We start from the raw sequence: 24550 nt of genomic DNA on the forward strand, positions 1-24550 counted from the left end.
TCATGCACTTGTAACCATAAACCAACTTTGCCAACCTGTGTATTTTGAGATAATTGTGGCACAAATAAAAACAGTTTGACATGTCAATACAATAATAGAGCAGGAGCTAAAATGTAGTCATTGGATAGTAATTGGCATTTGAAGGGCATATATAAATAACATTGTAAGAAATTTAGAAGTAAAAGTAAATGGAGCTATATCCCTTAACAACCTATTTAAAATTGTTTCTTACCAAGTTTTGTTCTCAGATCACTCATTAGATCTTTAAACTCCTTTATTTTCTTCACATCAGTTGCTACTATCGAAAATTTTTATCTACATCTGCTTGTTCACTTGCTTACTCTGTCTCCATACTAGCATGGGAATTTCAAGATGGAAGGGGTCTTGGCCTGTGTGGCTCAGTTGGTTGAGCATCTTCCCATGGACCAAAAGGTCACTGGTTTAATTCCCCCTCAGGGCACATGCCTGGGTTGTGGGCTTAATCCCAGTAGGGTGTGTGCAGGAGGCAGTTGATCATTGTTTCTCTCTCCTTGAAGTTTCTATCTCTTTATTCCTCTACCTTCCCCTCTCTCTAAAATTAATAAAAACAGATTTTTTAAAATAGGAGGTGTGCCCAGCTGGTGTGGCTCAGTGATTGAGCATCAAATGACATGGTTTGATTCCCAGTCAGGGCACCTGATGGGTTGCAGGCTCGATCCCCAGTAAGAGGCATGCAGGACACAGATGATTGATGACTGTCATCACTGATGTTTCTATTTCTCTCTCCTTCTCCCTTCCTATCTCTTAAAATCAATAAAAACATATTTTAAAAATAAATAAAAATGGGAGGGGTGTTAGCTTGCTTGATTATCCTCTTATCCTTACCCCTCAGACCAGTGCTTAGAAAAGAATAGGAGCTCAATAATATTTCTTAGATTAATAAAGATATGAATTAATGACACAAAAGGAAAATGAAATCAACTTAATCTATCTAGCTGATCTAAGTTACCATGGCATGGTTATGTCCCTAAAGTGACACTAAGTGTAAACCAACCACTGAAAGCATAAAGAGCCGCCTTTCATTCACCAAACAACCTACAGAAAGAGAAGGTATCACATTAGAATAACAGATGTCAGGTAAGAACACAGGTCTGGATCCCTCCACATATAATGACAAGTCTTTAATAATGCAATGTCAACACTGTAGCAATGCACAAAGATCTATCATTGGATGGATCATCAGGACAAAAGTAGCCATGATATTCATGAGTTGGTTAAAAAAGTGAACTATATTAATAAACAGTCAAATGTTGAATCATATACATATACTACAAGAATTTTATTATTTTATACATATCCTTTAATTCTGTTTCTTCACAACTGTTAAGGGAGGAAGAATAGACATAGATGTAATAGATAGAGAGTGGCCTATACACCTCATTAGCACATTAATGATTTGTATCTTTTTCTTAATTGTATTAGGTGTAAGAGTCCAAGATTTATCACTAGTATGTGAGCTTTACTTATTTTATTCTTTATTCTACTAATATTCAATAAAATAGTTTTAATAAAATATTAAAATATTCTTGTATTTCTTATAAAATATTCATATAATTATCAGTACTGTCATAAAGATAAGTATCAGTTTGGAGCAGTTGTACTATGTATTAAAACTAATTTATTTAGTAGAATTATAGATACTCTTGATCTACAGATCTTATTCTAATATATTACTAAATTTAAATTGCTGGATAAATTTTTAAGTGCTAATTAGAATTTTTTTTCATTTAAGACTATTTAATTTTAGTTTACAATGGAAACATAAATATTTTAGAATATCTAGGAAAAATAATAATCAGAAAGGATTAAAGTTACTATACAGCCATAGTCACCAAAACAGTATGGCTATAAACTATACAAGCAGATCAGTGTAATTAACAGAAACTAGAAATAGATGCAAGTACATTTTGGAATTTAAAATGTGAAAAAATGTGGGGTAGATATGATTGGTTCATATAGCAATAAAAAAGAGGAAAAAAGTGCCCTCATCTCATATTGCACCTTAATTTTCAAGGATTAGGATTGTAAATATAAAAATAAAAGTTTAGAATAAGATGTTGAAGACTAATCATTTAGGAATAATAGCCAACCCAAAGCAATAACAAAACTGAAATCCATAAAGAAAAAAGAGACATCATTTCTATGTGAGAAAATTGGGTGCCAAAAGTACCCAAAATGAAGACAAAACAAAACACATAAATGCGATCTTCAGCACATATCCAGAAAAATATTAATGTAAAATTGTTCTTTAAAAGGATAAACAATTCATTATAAAAATGAGGACAGACATAAAGAAATAGGAATAACAAAAATGAGGGAAACCCTTAAGTGTCTATAATAATAAAAATGTAAAATGGTAATTAGACCAGACGTCCTTCTGGATGTCATGCTGGACGTCCTTCCTGATGAAGCCAGGGCCGGAGTGAAGCCCGTGTCCCGGTCCTGGGTGCCTTGAGTGTGACAGGGGGCGGTGCCCCAACCCCCCAACCCCCCAATCGGCCCTACCCTGGCATCCTGGGGAAGGAAGGCCTACTCTTGCACAAATTTTGTGCATTGGGCCTTTAGTTAGTAAAATAAAATTAGAGCCTTGTGAGGAACTATATTTCAACCATGGAGTTGACAACATTTGGAGATAGCATCCCAGGCTGGCAAATACAAGGATGGATGAGCATTCTCTGCTGGTGGTGGGAATCTCAAGTGCTATAGCTTCTTGGAAAAAATTTGGCAGTTACTACATAGTCAAAACTACACATGCCATCTGATTCAGCAATACTGCTTTTGTGAATCAATACTCTAGTAATATAAGCCAAATATTATTAAATATTAAAACAAATATGTTTTAATGCCTATCAAAAAGGGACGAGTTTATAAATTGCTTAATAAAGCTCTGAAATATTGCCTAACTATCAAAACAAGAATAATTTGATATATCTTTATTGGTCAGAAAAGTTGTCCATGTTGTTACAGAAGGGAGGGAGATATCAGAGTTAAAGGTACATATTAGGGAAAATACAGATAACATTTAAAACCACAGGAATGAATGAGGTCAACCAGGAATTTTGCCGTTTCAGAGGCATGCTCTAAGAAGGACAGAAAGCTGACAAAGAGGCATAGAAAAAGTTGCCAGCAAAACAGGAGAAAAATCCTAAAAGAGAAGGTGGTAGTCAAGTGAGAAGTTAACATGAGGAAGGACCCATGTCCATAAGATTTTGCCACATAAAGGTGGTTTTTACTTAAGTGGATTCATTGCAATGGTGAATGGGGCAGCATTTTGAAGAATAAAAAAGGAAATGAGGGTCAGAAACCATGTGTACATACAGGCAATTTTTCCAAGTTGAGATCATGAACACAAGGAAATGTAGTGGCGGCCAGAAAGAAATATGAGGTCAAGAGAGACTGTGTGAAGATGGGCATATTAAGCCATGTACTGATGCTGATGGAAATGGTGCAGTAGAAATTGGTGGTGCAGGATAAAAATTGAGAACTTAAGGAATGAGGAAATAGGGGGTAGAATCTAGAACACATTGGCTTTGGCTACAAAGAGGAGCAATTCATGGTCACACAATGGAAGTGGTCTCAGAAGCTCATATTTAGGCAGCTTTGTAGATTTAATGATGGGAAGATACGGGAGTTATTACCAGATGAATTCTATTTTCGCAGGGTAGGAGGTTTAAGGGATCTCTAGGCATGAACAATCATGCCTTCTAGGCAAACATGATAAGAGTGAGGGATAATGATGCCTATCTGAAATCAAAGTGAAATTAGTTTTTGTTCTGAAATCTTTCAGGGATTATCCCACTGCTTTGGTATAAGGACAGATAATTTGGAAAGTTGGGTTCAACCTGAGTTAGGCATCTGTCTCTTGAGTGTAACAGAGGGATATGAGGATAAGGGGATGGAATGGGTTCAATGGTTGACCATGGATCTGGTTTGGGTAAAGAGTGGGGCTAAGGGAGACTGAAGCAATCATGGGACCATACGTTGGTATTTTATGGAGCTTGCAGACTTGCTGTAGTGGAGTTTTTAAAGAAATGAACAGCATGTACAATCTGGGAAAGATCAATGAAGGCATTTTAGTGGGAGTAGCATTTATGAGCATGAGTGATGAGGGGGAAAAATAAGGTGACCTTGGTATTGTAAAATTTGTTTAATATGAAAAATAGCAACCTTTCTGGTATAATTCATCCTTAGTTAGCTGTGAATGAATTAACAGTTCTTGAATATATTCATTTAAAATAACTTTAACCTTCTACCTATTGTAAACTGCCCCAACCTCAAATAATTAGAGAAAAATTAAACAAAGAGAAATATAGTCCAGGCATAGTTGTGGCAACAGATTCCCAACACACATAAGGGAATTTAACAGGGAAGCCCTCAAGTTTCTGCTCATTTGTTAAGAGTAAAGTTTCTGCTCATTTGTTAAAGGTAAAGCAGAAATATAGTTCCAAGTTTCCACATGGCACTAAAACTATGTGAGCCCTCAAGTTCCATTTCTCATTTCTGCTTGCACCTCTGCTGAGGCACCTGGCCAAATCCACAGGTCACTCTCCCAGGCACAAAGCAGAGATAGAATCTCACTACAGATCCATCTGAAGATACCTCTTGGCCAGAGTGATACAAGAAACATCAGCACTTTTTGTCTCAGTGTTCCTGAGATTTCCTGCTGTACCTTGTTTCTGCGATAAATTGTTCTACTCCAGTTTTTAACATGTCTATACGAGATATATGAAACATGCAGAAATAGGACAGTTTCCAAGGAGTCAGAAAGAAATGTGGGTGTGATACAAATCTAAGCCATTTCTTTCTCTGAATATTCTCCTTTACACACTCTAGAAAAGTTTTGTTTTTCTGAGCGTAAAAGTAAAACTTGCCCATTGTAGACAATTTTGAAAAAATAGGACAGTTTATAAAAGTAACTGATAATTCCATGATTATAATTATTATATAAGTAATTATATTAAACATTGACCCATAATTAATTAATATATAAATATGTATATTTTCTATTTGTATATAATTAATTATAATTGATATAATGTATTATATATTTCATAAGCCAGAGTTAACTAATGTTGGAATTTGAGTTTAGATCTTTCAGCATATGCATACTTTAACAGTAAATAATGAGTACTTCCCTAGATGACTAAAAGTTATTGCAAACATTCTTTATTGGTCTCCCAACCTTCTGCCATAGGCTCCCTTACTAGGTTTCCATTGTTGCACATTTTCACCTTTTGCTCCTGCTCTGGAATCTGACTACTTCCTTCCTGCATTGCTGCCCAGATTGGAAGTGAAAATGGTGCAGTGATAAGCCAAGGTCATAATGCGGAAGAAAGAAAGCACATGTAAGGACTGGATGCGAAGAATGTGGGCCATTAACCTTGCCAGTGGAACAGTGCACTATAAGGGGCAAGGAAACGCATTATGGGAACATCTTATGCATCAGGAATAACGATTAAATTGTGAATTAGAATCCTTAACAATATATCCCTCTGATTCTATAAATGCCCTCAATTTTCCTTCTATATTCTATTCATCCTTCAGTATCCAGCTCAAGACTAGAAAATATCCCTTAACGAGTGGCACACAATGAAACATAATTTCTGAACTTCTTTAGCATGCTGTACCATCCCGCCAGAGAAGTTAGCATTCAACAATATTCATGGGGCGGTCCCCCCGCCCCCCCCCCCCCATTTTATACATATTGCCAAACACAGAGCTTAGAACATAGATCTTCAGCAAGTAGTTGATAGTTACTTTGATAAATTCATGAGGAACATTTTTCCCACGTGTTTGGAACATCTCACTATTCACTCATTTTAGATTTCATCTGGATTGTAAGTTATCTCAAATGCTTCCATTGACCAGACATCATCACTTCCTTTAATTTTCTGAATTCCAATAATTCAGCTGAAACAAAAATAATATAAGGCAGAAAAGGGCAGCCCCCTGTTAAATTTGATGACCAAATGTACCCTGACTCTCCCAAGTTCATGTCACTGTGTCCCCCTGTGCTTCTGCCCATGCTCCATGGCTGCCTCCCACCAGATGTGTTCTGTCTGCTGAGAGCCCAGGCGCCTGTAGAAATGGTGCAGAGGTTTCGGGATTTCCTCTGCAGAGGCACAGAGAGGAGAAATAATGACATTCTGCTGGTGCCGTAAAACAAGAGGGGCAATGCAAACCCAGCCAGGAACACTGTCTTATATATATTTTAGCAAGATAATAACCCCAATATTTCAGGGGTTAACACAAAAGACTATCCTCATCATTCCTAAATATGCTGCATGGGACCAATTTTTATTAATTAAAGAGCTACTTTTCAAACTTATGAGCTGATCAGTGAATTCTTTTTGAGTTCAAATTGTTCAGCAAGACAAAAACATGTCTCTTTGGATTGTGCTGAAGAGTAAGCCATTTTTATTTTTATTAATCAGAGTTTTAAAAGCTATATACATCCCCCACAAAAGACAAGTGGAAGGTATTTTATCCTTCTCAGTTATCATTATTTTTCAGTATCCTTTAGTGTAAAACTCAAGATCCTTTCAAAACATGTGTTCCCTTAATGATGTTACTTAAATGTAACATTGTAATGTCCTTTGCCAACAAAACCCTCATCCTAAGAGGAAACCATTTTCTACAAATGTCATGTGTAACTTTAAGATGACATAAATGTACAGAAGTTTTCAGAAGTGCTACTGGAGAAAAATGTATATCTAGCAAGCCATTCTTGCTATAATACACCTCCCTCTTCATTATTACCACCCAGAGAAGGCTTAAATGCTGCTTTTATCTAGCTCAGAAAATCCTGTTAAAATTCAGGCACTGAAAAAAGCCTTCATGGACCCATCGGAAAAGCCAGTAACAAACTATAGTTCACCCTCCTAGCATCTGTGTAGAGCATTTGGTACAGTACAGATGTCATTCGAGTCCCTGAGCACTGCAAGGTGAATGGTGCAAGGACAAAACTTTACAGTCAAGGATAATCCTAACGATCAAGCTTACACGTTGAGCACTGGATTTAGGCATTAAGCAGTGAAACTTGAGAGTAAAATGATAACTGAATGTCCTCGGCCATACATGAATAAACTAAGTTTTGATGGAAACATTTTATTAATATATGCTGATCCCAAGAAATATTCTTATAAAATTCCTTTTTATGGATTACTTATTTTTAAAAAAAAGGAATGTATGTATCTTTTTCTATAAAAAGCTAAAGTTTTAAAGATTTTTATACTGCCAGCATTTGGCTCACACTGGAATTATTTCAGAACCTGAAATTAAGAGGAAACGCATTTAGCATGTAAAACATCTTTCAAAGTCACTGTTCTATGCCATTCACCCAGATGTGGCATACTAGAAGACCTGCCTTAATTTTAGCACCTGCATAAAATAATATTTCAAGAAAACAACCACATGAGCAAAATATCAAGCTTACTTACAGCACTTGATAAAATGATAGTGAGACATCGTTCCATCTCAGAGAAAAATCTTGCTATGGGTTCCAGCATTCTCTTCTGCTACAACTGTTGATCCCAGGAGATGCATTATTTAGAGCCCTGACTCAGGTAACAGTTTACCTCAGGATGCATTATTGAACAGGAGCTGTGTTCCATGATCATGCAAAAAGCTTCAAACTCATTCTCATTCAGCAGCCAGAGTTAAGACAACGCCTCTCTGTGGGTCTGGAGCCACCACTGCTGCACGTGCTATTGTAGTGTCCTTGATTGACAGTGCTCCTAGCGCCACAATCCCGGGAATAGTCCATTCTAATTGGTGCTCACATGCAGCCACATTCTGCCAGCACGGAGGTGTGCTGCAGTGCGGCTCTCCCGTTCCTGCCTGTTAATGGCTTTTCAATAGCTTTCAAATGGCAGCAAACTGGATGATGAGTGGGCTGGAGGGAAGAAACTAAGGGAGGATCCTAAGTCTCATTTGTGCACGTTGTCCAGGAGCCAAATGTGACCAGATTCTTAGCTACTGGCAGAGCCAATTATTTTTAGTTGCCACCAGTTGCTGTGTATGAATAGGAGATGGATATTGGGATCTCAAAATAACCACGTCTTAGAATCAGGGGTCCTTTGATCTGCCTCTAGTAATGAAGAAATCATATTGTATTTCACAACACATCTTTTTTGTTTTCTATGCAGAATATAAAACAGAAATTATCCACAAAAAGCTTTTAGTTTGCATAGCTTTACACATTTAGGATTCCGCTACCTCTGCAGACTGCAATGAATTTCACTGTACAACCATGTAAGTTTGACCAAATTGTAATTGGAAATCAATAAATATATGGTCTTCAAGGGTTATTGCAATAAAAATAAATAGCATACTCATAATGCAATAACCATGTAAGCCAAAGGAAAGGGTCACATTTAAGTCACTTGCAAATGCAAATTCTTTTTTTTCCCCCACAAATTGATAGGTTTTGATTATCTCTGAAAATGAGTTCACATAGTCTAACATTTGTGTTTCGGATTTTGAGGGCATTGCAAAGGCAGACATGAACTGCATGGTAAGCATGCACATTGTACTATGGGAGAAACCGAGGTTTTTGGATTACCTTACTAAGCAAAACTCAGAGTACTGCCCTTATTAAACATGAAGATTATACATTTCAATCTATGCAACAAAGGGTCAACTTAAGTGATCACTAAGAAATCATTCTAACTGTGTTAGTAGTATGATGCCTACAAGTTCAAGATTTTGATCAGAATGGCTTGAGTTCAAATCCAGATTCTACCACTTAACAGTGTACCAACTCAGAAAGTTATTTAACCTATTAGTCTCAGTTTCCTCAACTGCACAATGAAAGTACAATTCCTAACCCTTATCCTAAACATTAGAAAGATGAATATAAAAATTCTAACTTATATTTTTGGTATTCAATAAGTTGCCATTAACATTAATAAGGAAAAAATATTTAGCTATATATTGAATGACTGCAATGAACACTTTAACTTGTTTTGTCAAGAAATAGAATAAGGATTTTCAGGCTTCATCAGTAATGTTTTGCCAAGAAATAGAATAAGGATTTTCAGGCTTCATCAGTAACAAAATATTCCTCATTTATTCATTCTTTCCACAATAAATTATTGAGAGTAACTATTTTAAATGCTTTCCAGGTATAAAAGTATATCAAAACCATAGCCTTTATATACAAGCATGTACATTCTATTATTTAAGATTTTTGTGTGTTTTGAAATGTTATCTAATAAACTGTAAGATACAACTATTTATGTCTGTCATCCAGAAAACAAGGTTCTCCTTTTACCTCAATATAAGTCCTTCATATATGCATACAGTAATTATGAGTTTATATGAATGTCGTCCCGTGTCTCTTTAAAGAAAGTACTATCCAGCTAGATATCCCTCCTCTTAACACACATGTATGTTGTCTACATACCTTTCTTAAATATATGAATTTCTTAGTTTTCTGCAAATTGCATGCTGCTACATACTCAATAAACATCTTTAAGACAACTGAGTTCTATGACATCATATACTCTTTGAAATGAAAAAAGAAAATACAGGAGACACAGAGAAGCATGGTGTCTGCTTAGCCAAAAAAAAAAAAAGTTACTGAAAATATGATTGATTTGCACCCTAAAATGTTATTAAAGAGTTAAACCATGCTCTTGTGAGAACTTTGAGCAAAGTCACCAGGGATTAATAACCACTCCCCAAATTCCAGAGGCTCATTACCAAATGTGTTTATTATTCATTTAGTCATTTATTCTGTAAATAGTTGACAAGTCATTGTTTTTGCTACTTGGCATACATTGAGAAGGATGCTTTCATTCCTGCCCTCAAACTGCTTACAGTCTGGTGAAATATATATAATCAATCAAGCCAGCACAGTGAAATGTGCTAGAAATTACAAGATGGGAAACAAAGACCTCTAAAATAACTGATAGGAACTAATAGAAGCTATTCTTAGCATTATGAAAGTACTTAGAATCGGATTCTATATGGTACAAAACTGTATATACATAAAATTCCCTAGATTAAGAAGTTCTCTCATCTTTTTGCTCTAAAAGCCACGTATTCATGCTGAAAACATTAGTAAAACTATGTTTAACCACATAGAAATAATCTTTATATTTTTCATCATTAGCAAACAAAAATTAGTTTAAAATGCAGGCATTAATATAGGTGGAAAACAATTTTGGCTCTATTAACTTCATTCCCTTTATAAAGTTTAAAAATAATGGTAACTTAAAATAGATTAAAATTTATTGATTTATACATATCTCTACAAAACTCAACTCAGTGTTTGAACATAACACTGATAATTCCAAGGGTCTTTAAATCTGACATGTTAAATACAAAATCAGAGACAGTAATGATGGTAACAATGAAAAACCCAGATTGCATTACATATGTTGTTAGTAATTTATGTATTTTGCAGAACATGATCAAGTAGAAAATGAAATTGTGCATTTGGAAAAAGGGATTGGTTTCATTTGTTTGCTTTGTGTTTTGTTGGTTTGTATCCTTATCCAAGGACATACTTAGCAAGAGGAAGGAAGAGAGAGAGAGAGAGAGAGAGAGACCGACCCTAGCGGTTGCATTCCATACATACTCTGACTAGGGATAGAACCTGCAATCCAGGAATCAAACCACCAACTTTTGGTGCACAGGACAATGCCCAACCAACTGAGCCACTCTGGCCGGGTGAAGAATTTTGTTTTTTTTTAACTGCTACAAAACTCACACACTAATAAGGCGCAAGTATTTTATTATCTTTCAGGAATATTACAATGAAAAATTTTTCTCATTGAATGTCACACAGAATATTTCAAAAGCAACTTGTAATAATAAAGAAATTCCTTTTTCTATTTTATAAACCAAACAGCTGCTCACTATTCACAGTATTTCTGATAAAAACGTGATTTTTTTTTCTTTTAAAGGTTAGCATCATGAAACACCAGATTTCTTCAAATCAAGCTAAATGGTTTCCCAGTCAAAAAAAAATATGAAACTAAAATAAATCTAGTGACAGGAAAGCGTTTAAGAATTACACACTTGTTTATTATTAAATATATTTTAAAATGAGATGTGTAATACATAGCTTCAAAATAGTTTTTCTAATGAAAGTTCACAGATGAGATATTACTCCATTTTGACCCCTACTAGAGAAATCTATTATTTATGTCAGTTTTTCATAAATAATTCCTAAATCTAATAGTTCTGCATTTTTCACACTTTATTAAATGATGGAATTAAAACTCAAGTTTACAAATACCTCTAGTTTAGGTGGAGTGCCTATACACAGGTTACTTATATAAAAACTCCAAAGGAGGCTGTAAACCACATGTACAAGTTGTTTATAAAACTAAGTTAAACTCTATGATACAAGCCTCTTTGCCTCTGTTCTAGGAATAGGTTAGGGTTTATGAATATTAGACTTTGATGAAGCAATCACACACAGGGACCCACACAAAATGGATGGGAATTAAATCCATCGTGTCATCTGTCATAGATACTGACTGCTTTTGGGTGGATGGAATCAAGACTTTCTCCTTGGAACAATACTCTGGTTTAATAATTTAAGGCTCTATAAGGCTTAAGGGGTCTTTTTCTGAAGACTGAGAGAAGGAAAGATCTGAGTGGTCAAGAAGAAAAAGGCATAAATAAACTCAATTCTTCTTAGAAAATCAGTCTTACTGGTCATCCCTCAGGAGCCTCAGGACCAGGATCAAGCCTGCCTTGCCTAACTGATCAGGTCCCTGCCTTTCAGGTCCACTGTCTGCCAACTGTTGGGGCTGATCTCGAGTTCAGCTAGTGTATTAAACCACTGGCTGACAGATTCAGGACTCCTCACCTTCAGACAGCCTCACAAGTCTCCTACCTAAACAAGTAGTCCTCTAACTTAGTTGTAGGCAATTGTGGGGTAAACAGAGAAGAAAACTATCATATAGATCAGCATTGCTAAAAAAAAAAAAACAAAAAAAAAAAACAACAACAGACTGATCTCTGTGTCAGCAGAGCAGTGAGGATGCTAACCAGGCTAAATGGAAATATATACTATAAGGGCTGGAAATTACTCATCAGCATTTTTACTCAGATTTTCATAGAATAGTAATGTAAAGTTTAAAAAGAATACAGTTTTAAAGTTGCTCCAAAAAAAAGATAGGAAATCGCTCTTTATATAATGCAGTGTAGCATACTATGACATGGATACATATCTACAGACACATACACACACACACACACACACACACACACACACACACACACACTATGGAATGCTCTAATTGTCATCTGGTTACCCACATTCCCTTAATGATTTTCTTCTCCCTAATCAAAATGAAATGGTTTGACTTCTGAGTATCAATTAAATTAAGTATCTAGGAAAGGAAATTTGCAAAACATTTGTAAATTTATTCACTTGAAAGTTAACACTATGAAATATCTCCAGCATATGTGTTAGAACTCTCCAGGATGACTTGCCCACTTGCAGATATTTTTTTACCTCCCCAAAGTTGGACCTTGAACAAGAGTTTACTATAAATAAAAAATGGACAGTATTAGTTTATGTCTGTATGACTGTACCTTGGTTTGTGTGCATGTGTGCAATATGATGGATGTATGCAAACCATAAAGTAAGTATGGTCTGCCTTGTTCTTAAATCCATTTGAGGTAGTTAACAGCTTTATACAAGTAGTGGAATAATCAAATAATGAACTTTTATTGACTATGAAGATTACTATAGAGATCAGTGATGACTTAACTAAGAGAGTTGAGAAATAAAGTTCAAATTCTTGTGCAGATCTATACACAACTGCCTCCTAAAAGACAGTATCTGAAGTACTTTGATGACCTAAAAGATAATCTCTATTTTCCTAAAAAGAATGAAAGGAATTTTGAGGTAGTTACATTTGGAGCTTCTCCTTTATCCTTTCCCCATTGATATGGTCCTTTAAAATATGTCCTTTTAGTTGAACCATGTCCTTATCTATAACTTAACAATCCATGCACTTAACTACAAATAAACTATTTATTCAATTTCTATGTATTATTTTATATTCATTTGGAGCCCATTTAACCTACAAACTCTTCTCAACTTAGGGATAGTGATATAGCTCTGGAGAGATTTAGAGAATTCCCACCCCAGACTCATTTATTTATATTTCAGAGTGATGAAGCTGCAACTTTCTCCTCCCTTCTATGATGATGATTTGTTCACATTATGTTCATTCTATCTCTCTCTCCCTCCCTTTCTCTCTCTCATGAAGAGATAAGATATTTGAATGCCAGGGAGGACAGTGATTTGAAACTTATGAATATCTCTCTGATTGCAGTATGTGATTGGAACAGGAAACCGTAAGAATGATGTGTAGTTGGGAAGCTGCAGGAGAATCCAGGGCAAGAGCAAAGGCACTGATAAGTAAGGAGAGCAGAGAACATGTCCTTTGCCAACTAAAATATAGGTTCCTCCAAAGCCTATGTGCAAATTCTCTCCATTTCTGTTTCCTTCCTTAAAAGCTCCTCTCTTCAGACCTCTCACTCAGCCCTTTCCCCAGTGTCCTCTGATGTGCTATTTCTTTCATGTATCTCATGTTATCAAGCCTAGGAAGTATCTCTTCTCTAGAAGCCCAAGTTCCAAAAGTTCCAGACATGGAACTGGCGCCAGAAGAATGAGGTGGGGATGCCAGAAGTCACTTGAACTAATCCTCCCAAGTATTTGTCAGCACTTCTTCCTCTCTTCCTCAGTGTGGCTTCAATCTCAACATCAGAACAGTCCCAAAATACAGGTAGTCAAAAATACATATATGTGCCGTTATTCTCTTTAGCACTCCAGAATAAATATTCACATTACTTGAAAAATATTTAAAAACTGCAAATAAACTTATAAGTGAACAGTTCTAGGAAGTGACTTCAGATTTTTCTTACGGCTTGATTTTTTACAGCAAACAATAAAAAAGTGCTTGTGTGACAAGGGTAATTCTAATCACCAAGGGTAATTCTAATCACTTTAGAGGTATCAAATCATTTATTCCTCGTGATAGACCTATACAGTAGGCAGTATTTTTTTAACAAAGGAAGAAACTGGGGCACAAAGACTAAGCACGGTGTCCAAGATTCCCCAGCCACAAAAGCACGTAGCTCACCAGGACTCTCAGGCCACAGCGTGCACCATCCCCTTAATCAGTGGTCATGCCTTTTTTAAAATGTTTTGACTCTTCAGCATGCCAGGGACCCTCAACCTTTAGCACATACTTCTGTCTGCCACATTCTTTCCTGCCTGTCTTACCCCCAAAACTCCTTTGTCTGAATAACTCCACCCTATATATTACATACATATGGAGGGAGAGGAGAGAGAAAAGGAAGAGGTACATAGAAAAGACCTCTAGGAAAAAAGAGCTGAAGGTAAGAAGGGGGGTAAAATGATGTAGGAAATAAGCACTCAAGAATCCAAGGTGGGTAAGCTGTCTCCCTTCCTGTGTCCCCCACCCCTTTGTTCTTTGCTTAGGTGAACTGCACTGATTTATTGCTTCCATGCCTCCTGCATTCCATTATGGTTTATTTATGTCCTTTGTGGGCTTCCTCTCAAAATGCTAATAGGATGCTAATACAATGAAGTTTTACTCTCACGCCTAGATTATCCATCACTACAGAGCTTGTAAAGTGCAGATTAGTCAACCATAAATGTAAAGAGAAGGGAAGTCTTAACAAAATATTTACAGATAGGGAGTAGAGCTTCATAGAGGGAAGACAAATCTATTTTTATATATGGGATTTAAGGAGGATAGAGAGGAATGGAATTTTAGATTCTAGTGAAATAAATTGCTAAGCTATAGCAATTGTAACAGACTTTTTTCTTTTTTTAATGTATTTTTATTGATTTAAGAGAGGAAGGGAGAGAAAGAGAAAGAAACATTAATGATGAGAGAGAATCATTGATTGGCTGCCTCCTGACTTATTAGGAACTTCCACCCAAATATGCCACCTTGTGGAGAATCTTATGTTGTGTCATAATGATCAGTTTCAGTACAACCTTGTTTAAAGCACAGTGATACTTATTTTTCTGGAATCAGCATCTTATTCATGTTTTCTTTCCTACTTGAGCATTCCTTCTTTGGTGTTCACTCACTCATTGAGTAGGCAAACGTGCAAGACATGGGACCACATGATGAATAAGTTACAGTCTGGGGGGAGCTTCCGAAGAATCAACAAAATAGGCCATTAAAACATTATAAAAATCATATATTATCCATAAACTAAAGCTTACAATTGATTAAAATCTCTACAGAGGTGCACACACATATGTGTATATGTAAAAAGTAAAGCATATATTTTGTCAGCACATGTCACCTGCCTGCTAGGTAGTTCACCTTCATATATAACTAGAACATGAACATTTAGCAGACAATTTCTGTTTCATAACTCTTGCCTATTTTGTTTCATAAGTGTTATGCCCTAAAACCAGCAGTTTATAGAACTGTGGGTTTCAGTTCACTCTGAGCAATTTATAGGTGAGGTGAGTATGACCCAGTTGCCTGCCTTCTCTGAGCCTCCATTTGCTCACCCGTTACACGGGATAGAAGACTGCTGGACTTCCATGTGGCTTTGCAGAGGGCAGAAGGTCAAATGGAATATTGAGTCCCTAAATCACGGATGCAATTTATCTTTTCAATAATTCACTAAGTACTAACTCAATTCCTGGACAAGCACCAACATGTTTTATTCTGGTTTTATGTTCTTTAAATGGCCTTTACAAGAGCTGTCCTCATATAGGAATCTCTAAGGACTGTAGTATTCAAATTTTACAAGGCTCTTGGAGAGGCAGATGGTAAAACATAAAAGTTGTTCTGATTTTAAATTGAACTGAATCCAATACTGGCTACATGTCATTTTTCTAGTAGTTCCAAATTAATTCTTTTCTCATTTGTTTCAGTGTGACTTCCAATTTAGAATTGTTTAAATGATTAATTTGATTCATTGAATAGGTGCTTTTTTAAGATCCTTTTTTGTCTCTTTACTGCAGTGTAAGGCAAGTGAAAACAATAGACAAGGTCCACCACCCAGGTCTTTGAAACTTGAATGCTATAATGTTATTATACTACCAGTGTCTCTTCGTATTTTATGCTGACTTACTCTTCCTTAGGAATACCTAAATTAAATAGAACTTGAGGTCATTGAAATTATACTTTTTGCAAATTTAGACAGAAGCTATGGCATCATTTTTAAAATGATATATGTGATACTTAATGGATATCTTTAATTTTTAAAGATGATGTATGAATTCATCATTCTAAACATTATGGCTTTTGGGCCACTGAGGTCGATTCTATCATTTTATTATTTTAAAAAAGTCAACTTAATTTCTTATTGAAGCATCTGAAAATGAACTTCCAGCAGACCTTTATTTATCTGGAGGAAAACAAAACAATGCACTGAAGGTGAAAGAAAAGGTGAACACTCCTTTTTTTTTTTTTTAACCATTCTCCAATTCTATCTACTCAGTCCTCCCAGCTCCTCTCCTTCCTCTGCCTCAAGGTCACCTGTTCCCTCTGAGGTAGTTGCACTAGGCCATTTGCTTATTAAAGCCTCTGCCAGATCCAACAATACAGAAGCCAAGAGTGAAGCAAATAAAAAAAAATAAGGGGATTTACTATGAACTGCGGTGTGAATGCTGTTAAACTTAAATGCTAACACAATTTTAACATACAGCACTTCCATCAGCGTCTTCCCATTCATGTTAGAAATCTTCCTTAGAGCACGACTGCTCTGCAAACTCTTTCATAAACCACTGCTGGGGCCTTATCTGCCCACCAGATGCACCAGCAGGCAGCAGGAGTACAAAAATGACAGAAAAGCACTCTTCCCCACAAAGCACTCCAGGCCCCAAACATTTTGAGGAGCAGCCCAAGAAAAAGAATTCTAGCACAGCATAAGCATTACAAGGAAAGCTAAAGAGAGGAAATGGCTGAAGCCGGTAAATGTTAGTAAATTTGGTACATTAATATAAAGGACTCAATCTAATACCACCTAAGAGTTAGCAAGCGCACTAAATTCTTGCTACACAGGTGCCAGTCTCCTGTGCATTTGCTCCTCTGATCCTCACCAAATCCCTGTGAACTGCTCTAGTATTACCTCCATTTCACAGATGAAGAAACGCTAGAGAGGTCATTATTCATGGTCAAACTGAGAGGAATCCCTGGATGCCTGTTTCAGGCACAGCTGTCTGTCCCAGTGCTTGATGTGAACTCAATTCTGCTTATACTAAGTCCTTTCCTACTTTTGTGTATTTTTTGAATTGCATTAATGACTATTTGTGAAAATATAAGTAAATTCACTGACTATACCAACGTCCTGGCTTGCTATCCAATTCTCTTTCAAGCACAATATTCTTCAGCCTAGCATTCTTTCACATGCCCATCAATGATCATTTCTGATTACTATTAGTGTATTAATTCTAGCCCATCTGTTTCATAATAGAGTGCAATTTCATGAGACTTCTACTCAAATGAGGATTTATCTTCTCAGAATATCAGCATTCCTACTTTTTTTCCCCCTGCAGATGGTATGGGCCATCATGCCCTGTATTAAAAAGAGAAAGCATTTGTACCAGACTCAGTTCCGATTTTACACATTTTTTTAAAAATTTAAGACAAGAGTGGAGGAGTACAATTTCCATCCTAGCAAACACAGCTGAATCTTGTGTTATATCATTTGGTCAAAGTCCTCCTCTGATCTCCCTCTAGTGTTTTCAGCTTAGTACTGCATTTACTCATCAGCTTAATGACTCCTGGGAATTGCTCCTTCATTCATTCATTCAACTGATACCACTGAGCACCACACTAGGAGATGAGTCAGCAAACCAAACAGAAGTGGCCACTGTCCTTGCCCTTGTGGGGCCAGTAATCAAACACCACAACAGTCATTAAGGATCCAGCCCCTCAATGGCCCCAGAGGCCTCCCCGCCATCTTTCCTTGCTCTGAGCACTCTGTCTTTGCACCCACTTTTAGCACCTTCTCCCCAGGGAAGTGCCTGCCCACTCTGCTCTTTATGCTATAGAAACAGAAAACAGCCAGGCCTTGTGGGTGCCAAGCACCTGAACAAGGACAAGTAAGAAAGGGGCCAGTCCTGAGTGGCTGGCTCCACAGCACTTTGCTGAGGGAAATTCCAGGAGGCAAAGCAAAACAGAAACAAATAAACAAGAGCCTGAAAAGCAGAGTTCTTCCAGATGGTCAAGACCTGAAAGATCAGATTCAGCTCAGGGGCCAGCTCCTGGTGAGGTCTGTGCAGTCTGGCAAGTGGGATGTACTGATCCTGATTTCTGGGAAAATCAGGAAGAATGAGGCAGAAGGACAAGGGGTTGTGAGGATACTCAGGGTTCTAAATTGGATCCCTTTCAGTGTCCTTCAATTACTGAAGATAAACAATTCCTTACACTGAATACATATCTCACATTGATTTGGGGTATGGGAGTATAATTTTTTAAATGACGTTCCCCTCAAGGAGTCGGCAAATGGGTTCAAGGTTTATTCAGGTTATAGATAGATCAGTATGTACCAGTATGTAGGGAGAAAAAAAAGTAGGAATGCTGATATTCTGAGAAGATAAATCCTCATTTGAGTAGAAGTCTCATGAAATTGCACTCTATTATGAAGCAGATGGGCTAGAATTAATACACTACTAGTGTATTAGTCAGGAATAAGATATCAGGAAATTTTTTAAAAAGTATTATTTCATTGTCGGGGAGGGGATTTGGGCCATTGTCGGGGAGAATGGATTTAAGATGAGATGTGCACAGTGAATAGGTGTTAGCTAAGGCTGGAATCCTAGGCAGTGTGTGAGGCCTGGGCTGCTCATGTCCATGATGCAGGAAGGATAATGGCAAATTATTGATAGATGAGCCGAAAAACCAGCCATGTGGTGCAGTGGGAGAAGAAGTGGGAGAAGGGTAGCTTAGTGGCCAATCACACAGGAACTGCAAATATTTGATAATAAGCATCTAATGTATCACAGTAAATACAAGGTCACATTTAAACACTGCCTTCGGCTGCCTTACATGAGTAAAAATGTTCATGTGAATCTTCCAAACCAATGATGAAACCTAACATCTGAGTTCCCAAAAATCTGCAAAACTGAAAGTGATAATTACCAGTCCTTAGAATTACCAAGTGCTGTGGGAAAGAGATCCTGACTAGCTGAGAAAATCAAGGGAAGCTTAATGATGTTTACACTGCCTATTTCAAAAATGGGCCATTTTCAACATTCTGAGATTGAGATGAGGAAGAGCTCCAACGCTCAGGGAACTGAGGGGAAAGGCTGGGGAGAGAAGAAAATGGTGAAATGCACATCAGAACAGCCACGAGTTGGACGCTCTGAAGGACAGAAGAGGGTAATGATGTGTGATACCACTGCATTACTGACTAGCACTGGACAACACATGAACTTGTTCAGTCCCAAAAAAAGTTCCACAGGGAACAGTGAAGACATGGAGGTTGCTTTCTTTCCATGCCAACACGTGTCTAGGAGTCTGGGGACCAATCCTCCCCATCAGAGATCCTAGAATGCTGTAGGGCGTTAGAACATTGCAGGGTATCAGCACATGAGAAGGGATTTGTTTTCTTCACAGAGAGTAAGTCAGATGTGGAAAATTCCTTTTAGATAAACAAAGGAAATATTCTTAGATATGTCACTAAGATAGGCTCCTTAGAAACATAGGTAATTATCTTCCTGGCACTGAAGGCTACAATTATCACAGCAGTCTACATTAGGTCAATGAGTCAGTCCTTTAGGAAGGGAAATTAACGTGTAGCTATGATATAGGACTATGATAAGGGGTGCAAGGGCTTTGCTCATAATCAGAACCAGATATGGTTTCTTTCAACAGACAAGTCCGATAATGCTGGACAAGTAGAAATGTTTACACATGGATTGCATGTTTCAAAAGTGCACTGTCTTGCTGAACAGTTCCAAAACCCACTCGTCCATCTAGACATCAACGGATCCATCTCGAAAAGTTACCTTCATTCCCTCAGCCTCATTACTGCATTCATCTTCCAAATGTTAGAGTTCTTATACTATTTGGAAGAATGTTATACAAGCTATAATATTCTCAGAAAGGGAGTCTCAGAGTCATCGCCTTGGTACAGGGATGTTTTCCACTAAAATATCTCTAATATCCCTTAAAAGACTACACACACTATAGGTAGGTACTCAGTGCATTCACTTTGTTCTATCATTCCAGGATCACTAGTCATTACAGGAAAAATAATAACTTAGAAAAGATGAATCCATTAAGGTTTGTCTTAAAGACAAGAAAATAGCATGAGAACATATGGTAAATTTAGGTGATTAACCACTTTTGCCCCTTTAATCTGGTGCAGTAATAGCCACTAAAATGTTAAATATAGCCAGTTTTGTGATAGATACGCCATTCATATGAACTTACAGTGAAAGAAAATTTAAAAATTAATTTGAAAAGGTTAATAGCATGATTTAAAACAAAGAATGATAGTAGCTTCAACTTAAATAAAACAATGACCAATCCAAACATCAACAGAATGATTCCAATATTTTAAATCCAAGATTCAGCATCTAAAATCAGAAAAAAAGTTGTATGTTAAATAAAAGAGTAATATTTTAAGATAAGCCCAGGAATGTTTGCCAACCTTGGCACAGTTTAGAAATATACCTAATCCTAGAGCAGAAATAAAAGATAACTAAGCCTAGAGACAATGAACAGTCAGAACACATGCACTGTCTCTAGTAGAAAAAGCAGTCTATTTAGTGCTTCACAGATTGATTACTACATTTCAGGCTGAGGTCAATATGTCCAGGATTTTCTGTAATTAGCAACATTGGCCATTTGTCCCATGGATCATCATTACATACCCCAAATCTAATTGTCTCAGCTAGCTTTTAAGCAAGATGCTTCATGATATTGCACAATGTCCTCTTAGAGAATGTCCTCTAAGACAGAGTAAATCTTTTGTAAGTTATTTTAGATCTGCATCAAAATTCTCATTTACACATGCTTTCTGGAGATAACTTTTTTTTTTTTTTCACTTTCAAACCAGGTTTAAGTTCATCAGGGTTTTCCTTGCTGTTTGAAATACATAAGAAAGTGAACACTGGGAATACTTCCAGGTTTTTTCTTTGGCAGGATTCCTTCAATTGAGGATATATATATATTTTCTCTCTTTCCATAACTACGGTACAGTCTCTCTAGGTTTGCCTACAAATTCAGCAGAAAATTTTCAGTCAATAATGGAGAGCTGCAGAATAGAGGGGAAATGGGTTCCATTGATGGTAGCTTAAAAATAAAAGTTCTTCTAAAAGTATTTCATTAGTTCCTAGCAAAAAATATTCCTCAGTATTCTCCAGAATATCATAGGACCAAACCATCCATTTAGAGAGTGATCATCATTCAATATTGCAAAGTCAGAACACGTTGATTTCTCAAAAGCAAGACTCTAGGCCTAAATTACAATATAGCATGTATTTTTTCCATACATGGTGACATTTTAGCATTTCAGCTTATTAATGACGTGTTCTATGACAATTTTGGTTTTTGAAAAATACTCTTGGTTGTGCGAAATTACATTTTTGCCAAATTACAACAAAATTCCTAATGAAAACATAGTGTTTCAAGATTGCAATTATATATATATATATATACAGTGACTACCAAAAGTACATCAGAGGGGGGAGAGTTAAAGAAAGTATAAATAGGCTGAAATGAAGTAGACATCTTAAAGACACTGATAAAATGTAATATGCCTGTGTGGATAGCGAGGATCAAGATCACATTTAAAAAAGGTCACGCTTTCCAAAATGAGAGAGGTCTGAGAAAATGTGGACTACTAAAGCTCTTGGTAATTTTCCTCAAAGTGACTTACAGGGCCAATAACCAAGCACTAATCAGTGTTAACCTGGTTCCTACCAGCATTATTCTAAATGGTGGGGGAAATACAAAGGGAAGACGTAGGGCAGAGCAGGAGAGTGGGATGCAGCAGAATGCGCTCCAGGCCTGTGGGTCCTGCAAGTTGCCTCATAATTCCTCTGGTACACAATCCAAACACAAGACACAGAAGAGCCTAGAACCACCACAAAACTTGAAAAAATTATTATACTACCATTATTAACAAATAAATAAGACTAGATCCTTACTCGTATACATTTGACAAAAAAATAATGTCCCTTCTCATTTAAAAAAAAAAGTCTATTGTAATGGAACCTACTAAAAGTTCAAATAGTTTATTCTTTATATATATACTAGAGGCCCGGTGCACAAAAATTTGTGCACTTGGGGGGGGGGGTCCCCCAGCCCGGCCTGTGCCCTCTCACAGTCTGGGACCCCTCGGGAGATAACGACCTGCTGGCTTAGGCCTGCACCCAGGTGGCAGAGGGCAGGCCCAATCCCTAGGTGCAGCCCCTGGTCAGGCTCAGAGCAGGGCCGATTGGGGAGTTGGGGCGCTGCCCCATCATGCACAGAGCAGGGCGGATCGGGAGGTTGCAATGCCACCCTCAGTCACGCTCAGGGTAGACTGATTGGGGGGTTGGGGCACCGCCCCCTGTTATACTCAAGGCAGGGTCAATGGGGAGGTTTCGGCGCCACCCCTTGTCATGCACAGAGCAGGGCCAATCAGGGAGTTGGGGCGCTGCCCCCTGTCACTCACAGAGCAGGGCCGATCAGGGGGTTGGGGCGCTGCCCCCTGTCACTCACAGAGCAGGGTCCATCAGGGGGGTTGGGGCGCTGCCCCCTGTCACTCACAGAGTAGGGCCGATAGGGGAGCTGGGGCACCGCCCCCTGTCACACACAGAGCAGGGTGGATCAGGGGTTGGGGCACTGCACCCTGTCACACTCAGGGTAGAGCCAAAGGGGAGGTTATGGCTCTACCCTGTCACACACAGAGCAAGGCCCGTGGAAGAGGGTTGGGGCGCCACCCTCTATTACCCACAGAGCAGGGCCGATCAGGGGGTTGGGGCACCGCCACTGTCACACTCGGGGCAGGGCCAATGGAGAGGTTATGGTTCTACCCTGTCACACACAGAGCAGGGCCCGTGGGGGCGAGGGGTTGGGGCGCCTCACCCTGTCACACACAGAGCAGGGCTGATCAGGGGGTTGGTGCACTGCACCCTGTCACACACAGAGCCGCAGGGCAATCGGGGGATTGGGGAGCTCCCCCCCTATCGGGCACAGAGCAGGGCTGATCAGGGGGTTTGGGTGCTGCCCCCTGTCACGCTGATCCCAGTGCCGGGAGCCTCGCTGCTCCGCTGATCCCAGTGCCGGGAGGCATATTACCCTTTTACTATATAGAATAGAGGCCTGGTGCACAGGTGGGGGCCGGCTGGTTTGCCCTGAAGGGTGTCCTGGATCAGGGTGGGGGTCCCCACTGGGGTGCCTGGCCAGGCTGGCTGAGGGGCTGAGGGCTGTTTTCCCGCTGGCAGTTGACTAAAAGCTTCCAACTGCTCCTTGTTTTCTTTTTTTTTTTTTTTTATTCTGGGCCAGCTTTAGCTCTGAGGCCTCGCTGCTGAAAACATGGATACAATGTTGCGGTCCGGGGCTGACTGGAAGCTGGTTTTGTTTAGCTTCTTATTTGCAACATAGTAATAGTTGCTTAGAGTTGCAGTTGAGAGGCCGGCAAGTGAGGCGGGGAACGTTGGAGTCTGCAGTTCCTGGAGGAAGCAAGCCTCCCTGCTCACTTCAGTGCATGGCTGCCGGCCGCCATCTTGGCTGACAGTTAATTTGCATAAGGATACGCTGATTAGCCAATGGGAAGGGTAGCGGTCGTACGCCAATTACCATGTTTCTCTTTTATTAGTGTAGATACACTAGAGGATATATATATATATATATACACTAGAGGCCTGGTGCACAAAAATTTGTGCACTCAGGGGCAGGGGGTGGGGAGGAGGTCCCTCAGCCCGGCCTGTGCCCTCTCGCAGTCTGGGACCCCTCGGGGGATATCCACCTGCTGGCTTAGGCCTGCTCCCCGGGGGATTGGGCCTAAGCTGGCAATCAGACATCCCTCTGGCAGACCGGCAGCCCTCAGGGAATGTCCACTTGCCAGCGCGGAGCAGACCTAAGCTGCAGTCGGACATCCTTAGCGCTGCTGAGGAGGCAGGAGAGGCTCCCACCACCACCACTGTACTGGCAGCCATCAGCCTGGCTTGTGGCTGAGCAGAGCTCCCCCATGTGGGAGCTCACTGACCACCAGAGGGCAGCTCCTGCATTGAGCGTCTGCCCCCTGGTGGTCAGTGTGTGTCATAGTGACCAGTCATTCCCAGTCTTTCTGCTGTTAGGGTCAGTTTGCATATTACCCTTTTACTATATAGGATAGAGGCCTGGTGCACAGGTGGGGGCTGGCTGGTTTGCCCTGAAGGGTGTCCCTGATCAGGGTGGGGGTCCTGCTGGGGTGCCTGGCCAGCCTGGGTGAGGGGCTGATGGCTGTTTTAAGGCTGCCCGCACCCCCTTCAGGGTGGGGGTTCCTACTGGGGTGCCTGGCCAGCCTGGATGAGGGGCTGATGGCTGTTTTCAGGCTG

At 38.8% G+C, this 24550-nt stretch overlaps 1 protein-coding gene across 2 annotated transcripts in view; it reads right to left on the reverse strand.

Annotated features, from left to right (window-relative positions):
- The window catches only part of MYO16 (myosin XVI), a 533335-nt gene that overhangs the window by 427148 nt on the left and 81637 nt on the right, over positions 1-24550 (reverse strand). Inside the window, exon 1 of one of the 2 annotated variants that reach the window (XM_070408603.1) lies at positions 7479-7630. The exons of the other annotated variant lie outside the window; for it this stretch is intronic. Within the exon in view, the coding sequence (XP_070264704.1) occupies positions 7479-7506 (28 nt within the window). The 5' untranslated portion in view covers positions 7507-7630. Of the gene's footprint in view, positions 1-7478; positions 7631-24550 lie in introns of those variants that run through there. 2 annotated transcript variants of the gene reach the window in all.

This window comes from Myotis yumanensis, unplaced genomic scaffold (assembly GCF_028538775.1).
Source record: "Myotis yumanensis isolate MYYU_CA2020_CCGP unplaced genomic scaffold, mMyoYum1.0.hap1 SCAF_3, whole genome shotgun sequence".
Taxonomy (NCBI): Eukaryota; Metazoa; Chordata; class Mammalia; order Chiroptera; family Vespertilionidae; genus Myotis; species Myotis yumanensis.